Raw genomic sequence first — 9,804 nt, forward strand, 5'->3', positions numbered from 1 at the left:
AGGACATCCGGCCATAAAAAAACATTGCCTCAAAAAGAGAACCATGACAATTACAACTGGTGGAAGTGGTGGAAGTATTGGTAAGAAGAAGAGTGGACATATGTTGTATGCAAGAGACGAGATGGAATGGAAGTGGTGTGAGAATGGTGAAGGGTAGGGAGGGACAGAAATACAAGTTTATGTGGCAAGGGTGTCCGGAGGGCGTGAATGGTGTTGGTGTCCTGTTTTCTGAGGAGTTTGTAGACAGTGTGGTGAGTGTGACTAGAGTGAGTGATAGGTTGATGATGGTGAAAATGATGATTGGAAAGCTCTTGGTGAACGTCACCTCGGGACATGCTCCACAGGTTGGTCGGAGCGATGAAGAGAAGGACAAGTTCTGGTGTGCGATAAAGAAGCTGATGGAAAACGTGAAAGATGAGGAGGTTGTTGTGGTAGGAGGAGACCTAAATGGACATGTGGGAAGGAGTATGGACGGTTTTGAGGGAGTTCATGGGGGTTACGGATATGGTGTGAGAAATGGAGAAGGTGAAAGGATTTTGGAATTTGCTGATGGAGCTGATTTGTTGATTTGTAATACTCAGTTCCAGAAAGAGAATAATAAGCTTGTTACATACACGTCAGGTGGGTCTACGACAACCGTTGACTACCTGATGGTGCGTAGGCGAGATAGGGGGCACCTCCGGGACACAAAGGTGATCCCGGGGGAGGAGGCTGTTTCACAGCACCACTTGGTTGTCTGCGACATAAGGGTGAAAGGTGTGAGGAGAGCTCGGCGGGTGAAGTACCAACCGAGAATGAAGGTGTGGAGGTTGAAAGAGGTGACAGTCAGGGAGGCATTAAAAGAGAGGCTGAGTAGGGTAGAGGGTGATGTGGTTGAGCTTGAATGTGGTTGGATGTCAATGAACGCTAGTCTGTTGGGAGCCGTTGGTGAGGTATGTGGATGGACAAAAGGACCACCGCGGCACTCGGAAACATGGTGGTGGGATGATGAAGTTGGAAAGAGGATTGACGAGAAGAGGAGGAAGTTCAAGGAGTGGCAGAAGGCGAAGGGTACGGGAGCAGAAACAGCAGAGCATGAAAGTTATAAGGCAGCCAAGAAGGCTGCAAAGAAAGAGGTAGCAAAGGCACAGGAGGCATGTAGGAAAATGTTCAGAGAACGCTTGGATTCGCAAGAGGGTCAGAGAGCAGTATTCAGGATTGCAAAGCAGATAGCGAAAGAGAGGTGTGATGTGATGGGGGAGAGTTGCTTGAAGGATGAAGTGGGACAAATCGTTGTGGACCCAGATGGAATTAAAGGAAGATGGAAAAGATATATGGAAATGCTGTTGAATACAGAGAATGAATGGGATGGCAACATAGAGAGTAACCCAGTTTTAGGACCAGCAGAGAAGATAACTGAGAAGGAAGTTGAGGAAGCGATAAAAGCAATGAAGAGCAGAAAAGTGGGAGGGCCGACGGGAGTTGTGGGAGATATGTTGAAGGCAGCAAGAAGTTGGGGTGTGAAGAGAATGACAGAGATCTGTAATCTGGTGGTGAAAGAAGGCCGCATTGCAGTGGCTTGGGAACTGATACCCTCGTCCCTCTATACAAGGGGAAAGGTGACCCTCTGGAGTGTGGCTCGTACCGAGCGATAAAGTTATTGGAGCATGGAATGAAGGTATTGGAAAGGGTGTTGGAGAGGAGGATAAGGAAGAAAGTGAAGATCGACGAAATGCAGTTTGGATTTATGCCAGGAAGAGGAACAACAGACGCGCTTTTCATTGTGAGGCAGTTGCAGTAGAAGTACATGGAGAAGAGGAAGAAGTTGTTTCTTGGGTTTGTTGATCTGGAGAAAGCATTCGATAGGGTTCCACGCAAAGTATTCACATGGGCGTTGAGGAAGTTAGGAGTGGAGGAATGGTTGATCAGAGTAGTGATGGCAATGTACAAAATAGCATGCACAGCTGTAAGGACGAAGGACGGGAACAGTGTTGAGTTTGAGGGGAAGGTGGGAGTGCATCAGGGCTCGGTACTAAGTCCACTACTATTTGTAGCTGTGATGGAGGTGCTGGCTCAGAACGTAAACGAGGGTTTACCGTGGGAGTTGTTGTATGCAGATGATCTGGTGTTGATTGCGGAAAGTATGGATGGACTGAAGGAAAAGATGAACAAGAGGAAGGAATGTATGGAGACAAAAGATCTGAAGGTGAATATCGGAAAGACGAAGGTGATGGCAAGTGGTAAAGCATGTGGTGAGGTGGAAAGAACTGGGAAGTGGCCCTGTGCTGTGTGTAGGAAGGGTGTCGGGGTGAACTCCATTCAATGTACAATGTGCGCTGAGTGGGTTCATCAAAATGTAGTGGTCTGAGAGGGTTATTAACCAGTGTGGCAGCTACATTCAAATGTAAGCTGTGCACAGAGGGAGCTGCAGATGGAGGAAATGTTGAGTTGGATCTTGGAGACGGCGTGAAGCTGGAAGGTGTGAAAACATTTTGCTACCTCGGAGACATGCTGAATGGAGAAGGTGGATCAGACTCTGCAACGGTTGCTTGAGTGAGATGTGCATGGAAGAAGTTTCGGGAACTGAGTGGTGTGCTGATGAGGAGGGGAGTGTCGCTGAAGCTGAAGGGAAAGGTGTATCCTGCATGTGTGAGAAGTGTTATGATTGATGGGAGCGAGACATGGGTAATGAACGTAGAGCAGCAACGAAGGTTGGAAAGGGTGGAAATGCGAATGATTCGATGGATGTGCGGAGTATCATTGAGAGAGAGGAAGACAAATGATGAATTGCGAAAAATGATGGGAATAGAGCCTGTGATTGATGCTGTGAAGAGGAACAGGTTGAGATGGTTTGGTCATGTGTTGAGGAAGGATGAAAGTGACTGATTGAGAAGAGTGATGGAAATGAATGTTGAAGGAAGTAGAGGACAGGGAAGACCGAGAAAGACTTGGCTAAAGATGGTCGAAGAAGAAATGCGGACAAGGGGGTTAACAAGGAGAGATGCAGAAAATAGGGCAAAATGGAGGAGATTGTCATGGGGACCGCAAGGCTAACCCCCGCTCTCGCAGGGAAAATGGCCTTTAAACTGCATGTTGTTGTGTTTGTTGTATCTTCACAGTCCCAAGTGTGCTCATCATTATTACGTCATCAATTATGTATGATAGAAAGAGGAACTAGACCATAATACTATACTTGCGTTGCCATGTACGTTGCCATGCAAACAACTGTACAAAGTGTAGGGCTGCACTCCTGTTTCTTAGTCTGCCTTCCTGCCTCATTATATGGATGACAACAGCGATATTCTGCACAAAAGATGTTGACACTCAAACGGGCGATGTGCCAAACCTTTGACAAAATGCACAAGAATATGTTATTGCGAGTATATATGTGTTGTGAGAACATTTCCAGATTCGATTGTGCAAATAAAATGTCAAAATTTATATCCCAATACTATTATGTGTCCAGGGACTAAGACAGTGGTTCTCAACTCGTTTCAGTCCACAGACTACCAGACCAATCAAAAAATTTTCATGGACAACCTCTTTTTTGAGACATGATTAAAAAAAGAGTAGACAACAAACATTTTGGTTTTTACATTTTTGGGCGGCGGCACGTGTGACTTTGGACAATGTTCCTGTGGATCACCGAAAAAAGTCACCAAGGACCACTAGTTGAGAACCGCTGGACTAAGAGGATCTGACTCTTTCAAACCCTGACTTGTATTTCCATTTGTACTTTGAAACGCTTATGTTTTTACGGCGTAGCCCATAGGGCAAAGCCGTCTAGAACAGTGTTTGTCCATATGTATGTATGTATGTATGTATGTATGTATGTATGCATGTATGTTCCCTCAAATGTATACCTATCAGAGCTGAGGCTCTGGTCACATGACTGGGTGATGTGATTACATCTGATGTCATTACGGCGGTGCTGCGGCTGACTCTCCACTCTCCGCCATTTTGATTCCAATTTCGTTCAGGCCGTGCATGTCGTCGAACCTGTCATATATCACAATCGCCATGCTCTACCTTTACGTTTTCCGTTCAGGGTGAAACACAAACAAACCGATTGTTAAAATGACCATCAAATATCGAAAGCATAGACGTCACGGGTCTTCCAATGGCACAGTATGTATAGGCCTCATGCGTCATGCCTTCATAGTTCATGGCTCACCTTCAGGCCCTTCAGACAAATTAGCCCAGGTTTCCTAATGCAGGCGTATTGTTTTCAAAATAATAATAATAACAATAATAATAATAATAGCGTAAATACTAATAATATAGTAAATATAATCGTAACACTGCAATCCCTTTGTCGCTGTAGCAAAGTTTCTAGATTGAAGCCGTGTATGGTCAGTTCACTGTTGACTCGATACATAGAATAAACTAATACAGTCACACTGTTTTCGTAATAATACCAATAATAATAGCGTTAATACTAATAATGTATTATTATGTATGTTGGTGTATGAGTGTGTATGTTGCAAGGGAAAGGTGTATGTTGCATGTGTGAGAAGTGTTATGATTTATGGGAGCGAGACATGGGTAGTGAACGTAGAGCAGCAACGAAGGCTGGAAAGGGTGGAAATGCGAATAGTTCGGTGGATGTGCGGAGTATCGTTGAGAGAGGGGAAGACAAATGATGATTGCGAAAGATGATGGGAATAGAGCCTGTGATTGATGCTGTGAAGAGGAACAGGTTGAGATGGTTTGGTCATGTGTTGAGGAAGGATGAAAGTGACTGGTTGAGAAGAGTGATGGAAATGAATGTAGAAGGAAGTAGAGGACGGGGAAGACCGAGAAAGACTTGGCTAAAGATGGTGGAAGAAGAAATGCGGGCAAGGGGGTTAACAAGGAGAGATGCAGAAAATAGGGCAAAATGGAGAAGATTGTCATGGGGACCGCAAGGCTAACCCCCGCTCTAGCAGGGAAAATGGTCTTAAAATGCATGTTGTTGTTGTTGTTGTATTGTGGCTCTTGACTGGGCAGCAGCTCTGCCACAATAAGCAACTTTATGTTCCTGGGTTGTTTGCATAGAACGTGTGAATGGCTGTCCGTAAGGAAACTGTGATGACTTCCTGGAAGCACTTCCCCCCCCCCCCCTTTTTTTAAACTGGCTTATTTTTTTAACAAGTTTTGTTTTTTTGTAACTTGCTTATTTTTTTAACAAGTTTTTTTTAACAAGTTTTTTTTCAACAAGTTTTTTTAACTCGCTTAGTTTTTTTTAACAAGTTTTTTTATAAACAATTTTTTTTAACTCGCTTAGTTTTTTTTAACAAGTTTTTTTATAAACAATTTTTTTTAACTCGCTTAGTTTTTTTTAACAAGTTTTTTTTAACTTGCTTATTTTTGTCAATTTTTGCAGGAGTGTGAAAATCGCTGCTGCAACGCAAACAACTGCACACTACGGCATGGCATAGAGTGTGCGCACGGTGCCTGCTGCGAGGACTGCCAGGTGAGGGTGGCTTCACCTGCCGAAGACGTGTTCTAAGGCTCTTTTCAAATAGGTCGCAGATAACCTTTTGCACTCGCCTAAAGGTGTAGCCCGAGGGAGTGTGATCATTTCATTCCAAAAGATGTTGACACATCTCCACCTGAGTGCCTAACTGATTGCTCCAATTACGAGGACCCTCCTGGGTCTAGGCAGTCAACAATGACCGGGTGTTATTGGCTTCCTGTCTGAAACTGCTCTGCTGATATCCTCATCTGATTGCTCTTTGACTTCACGGTGGAGGGAAACTACTATGCATCAAACACTCCTGACACAAAATTCCCCGGGCACTGGGTTGATGGAAGCATTTCAAGATGTCGGACAGCCTTAAAGAGGCTCTTGGGTTCTCCTTTTGGGTTTCCATTCTTTCAGGGTATTGGAACAACATCCATTTCAAACCACACTTGTGGGAAAGAAAACAAACAAAAAGTTTTGCTATCAGGAAGATATTGTTTTCTTTTTTTTGACAAAGGCACAGACATTTGCATTATTTCGACATTTGGAGAACAAAATCCCCTTGAGATTGAATTTGTTTTCCTGTTGATCAGAAAGATTAATGTACAAAGTTTAGTTCCTGGGAAAACTTTTATATTCCCTGACTACCTCCTCAAAGTCCTGCTGTTATGATTCCTACACTGGCTCATTAGTCTTCAATGAAAAAGTATGTATGTTTATCTATCTTGCTTGACAGGTTTTCCACGCAAGTCACATTTGCAGCACAACACACACACACACACGCACACACACACACACACACACACACACACACACACACACACACACGCACACACACACACACACACACACACACACACACACACACGCACACACACACACACACAAACAGTGCCTTCAGAAAGTATTCACACCCCTCGACTTTTTTCACATTTTTTTGTGTTACAGCCTGAATTTAAAATGGATTAAATTGAGATTTTTTTTGTCACTGATCTACACATAATACCCCATAATGTCAAAGTGGATTTCTTTTTTTTAGAAGTTTTTACAAATCAATTAAAAATGAAAAGCTGAAATGTCTTGAGTCAATAGGTATTCCACCCCTTTGCTATGTTACTCCAAATTGAGCTCAGGTGCATCCAATTTCCATTGATCCTTGAAATGTCTCTACCACTTGATTGGAGCCCACCTGTGGCCATTTATATTGATCGAACATGACTTGGAAAGAAACACACCTTTCTATATGAGGTCTAACATGTAATCATGCATGTCAGAGCAGAAACTCCAAACCTGAAGTCCAAGGAACTCTCTGTAGAACTCTGAGATAGATTTGTGAGGAGACATAGATCTGGCGAAGGGTATAAAACAATTTCTAGAGTGTTGAAAGTTGTCAATATCACAGTGAGCTCCATCATTAGGAAATGGAAATAATATGGAACTACCCAGACACTTCCTATAGCTGGATGTCCAACCAAACTGAGCAGCCGGGCAAGAAGGACCTTGGTCAGGGAGTTGACTTAGAACCGAACTACAGAGTTCCTCCGCTGAGATGGGAGAACCTGCTGGAAGGGCAACAGTCTCTGCAGCACTTCCCAAATCTAGGCTTGATAGGAGAGTGGCCAGACGGAAGCCACTCCTAAGAAAAAAGCACATGACAGCACACCTGGAATTTTCAAAAATGCATATTGAAGAGTGAGAGCATGACGCAAAATATTCTGTGTAGTCTGATGAGACGAAAATGTAACTCTTTGGCTTTAATGCAAAGCACTACGTCTGCGGAAACAGCACAGTTCATCACCCATTTAGCACCTTCCCTACCATGAAGCATGGTGGTGGCAGCATCATTGTATGGGGATGCTTTTAAGTGGCAGGAACTGTGAGGCGTGTAAGGATAGAGAGAACAATGAATGGAGTCAAATACAGGCAACTCCTTCAGAAGAACCTGCTTCAGAGTACAAAAGACCTTGGACTGACTGTGGTAAAGATTTACCTTCCAACAGGGCAATGACGCCAAGCATAGAGTCAACACAACACTGGATTGCTCAAGAATAAGGACATGAAAGTCCTGGAGTGGCCCTACCAAAGGCCAGACTTGAATCCCATTGAGAATCTGTGGAAAGACTTGAAGATTGCTTTTCACTGACGCTCCTCATCCAACTTGACAGAGCTTGAGCAAATCTGCAACGAAGAATGGGAGAAACTCCCCAAATCCAGATGTGCCAAGTTGATACAGACATAGACATGCCCAAGAAGAGTCGAAGCTGTAATCACTGCCAAAGACTTGTTTATTGTTTATCTACGAAGTAATGACTCAGGGGGCTGAATACTTTTGTAAATTAGATATTTCTGTATTTCATTTTTTATTACTTTGTAAAATTTTATAAAAACAAAATTCCACTAAGACATTATGTTGTATTATGTGTAGTTCAGTGACAAAAAAAATGTTAAGTGGTGTGAATACTTTCTGAAAGCACTGTATATACACTAACACACACACATACCAACCTCTTCACCCCCCCCCCCCCCACACACACACACATTAAATCTCAACCCCTCCCCCCATTAAATCTGCAATCACTTAATTTCGGTGCAAATGAATAGAGAAGAGAACCAGTGTTACTTGCGCAGGTAGGCTAGTATCGATCTGCATCAGTGGACAGGTACAACAATGGATGAACATCAGCTTCTCCTCTCTTCCCACAGTGGTTAGCATACCTGGACCATACAGTATAGATTCTCATCCTATCGAGTTAACATAATGTGTACTTGGCCCTTTGCTGCAATCCAATTTAAACGTTCATAATGGAGAATTAATTGCATTCCCAAGTAATTTGGAATAACACATCCCTCCTGTTTATTCGAGGGAAAAATAAATTGGATGACATATGACAAAGGTGTGTGTTCTGCAGTAAAAACGTTACAATTTAGTATTGACGTTTAAAAAAAATTATTATCACCTTCAGTGCAAATTATTCCCTGTGTCACCTCTTCCCACTTCCATTCCCTAACGAATCCCATTTGGAGTTCAGCTAAAACCGCTGGGGACCGGCTGCCGTGGCTCCACGAGCATGTGCGACCTTCCTGAGTATTGCAATGGAGTGGTGCCCGTCTGCCCGCCGAACGTGTACCTGCTGGACGGCTCTCCATGCGAGGAGAACTCTGCGTACTGCTACAACGGGATGTGTCGCACCCACGAGCAGCAGTGCAACTCTCTTTGGGGCCCAGGTGAATGCACGGAGCACTTACTTAAAAACACCTTTTACGCAACATCTGCCATAATATTCTTCTTCATGCCCTCCGAGAGCCTGGTGTTGCTTAGCGGTTAGGGTGCGGCTTGGGATCCTAGGATCCTGGGTTCGAATCCCGGTCAATCGCTGAATTAACACCAGGAGGGTTGACTCAGCCTGTCATCCTTCCGAGGTCGGCAAATTGAGTACCAGCTCACTGGTAACTCCCTGTGTGTCGCAAGAGACGACTAACAGGGTTGGCGGCAGGAAGGGCATCCGGCCATAAAACATTGCTTCAAAAAGGGGACCAGTGTGCCCAAAAAAGGCCAACCCCTGCTCTGCGGGGAAAATGGCCTCTAAAGTTCATTCTTTCTCTTCTTCTTCATTCCCTACGAGATAGCTTGGTGCTGGATTTACGGTTAAGGTGGCTGGCTTGAAATCTTAGGGTCCTGAGTTCAAGACCTTGTCAGGCCGTTGAATTATCACCAGCTGGGTTGACTCATTCTGTCATCCTTCCGTGGTCGGCAAAATGACCACCAGCTTAATGGGATGAATGAGCCTTTCGAGTATCCTGCGTCGAAGTGGTGACATGTCCAGGATTGTGCCCAATAGCCAGGAAACTGCTTCGGCAGCCCTATATATGCATCTGAAGATGAAAAAATGAGTGGCCATTCCCAAAGAGGCTCAGTCTTATGCTCGAGTACTTGAACAAAAGATACGGTTTGTATATTTTTTCCTTTACGGCCAAAAATATACATTCTGCAGAAAGAGTGTAATAATATGTCTATAAGGCGATTATGGGCTGTCGGCGGACAAAACCTAGCAACTTTGATAATTGAAGTGGCGAATGGGAACTACACACCCAAGTACTCATCTGGGTTTGGAGTCTTCAAGCAAGTGTTTCACTGGGAATGTCAAACGTAATACTCAAAAGTATTATCGATAAAAATTAGAAGGGAATAACATCGATTTTAAGAAGGACATTTTTATTACCTTTGCCAGTGAAGAGCGTATTACATTTGGGTCTGTCTGTCCGTCTGTCTGTCCATCTGTCTGTTTGTCCTCACCAAACATGAATACGCTTTTCTCTGCAACTTTTGGTCAGATTGCCAAGAAATTATCATCATAGGGCTACCGCCTCCTGTACAATTT

At 43.9% G+C, this 9,804-nt stretch overlaps 1 protein-coding gene across 1 annotated transcript in view; it reads left to right on the forward strand.

Annotated features, from left to right (window-relative positions):
• LOC137423810 (disintegrin and metalloproteinase domain-containing protein 12) overlaps nucleotides 1-9,804 on the forward strand; it is a 974,424-nt gene that overhangs the window by 926,780 nt on the left and 37,840 nt on the right. The window contains exons 13-14 of the mRNA XM_078773544.1: nucleotides 5,345-5,434; nucleotides 8,455-8,650. Coding sequence (XP_078629670.1) covers nucleotides 5,345-5,434; nucleotides 8,455-8,650 — 286 coding nt within the window. The remainder of the gene's footprint in view (nucleotides 1-5,344; nucleotides 5,435-8,454; nucleotides 8,651-9,804) is intronic.

This window comes from Myxine glutinosa, chromosome 3 (assembly GCF_964187855.1).
Source record: "Myxine glutinosa chromosome 3, kmMyxGlut1.1, whole genome shotgun sequence".
NCBI lineage: Eukaryota > Metazoa > Chordata > Myxini > Myxiniformes > Myxinidae > Myxine > Myxine glutinosa.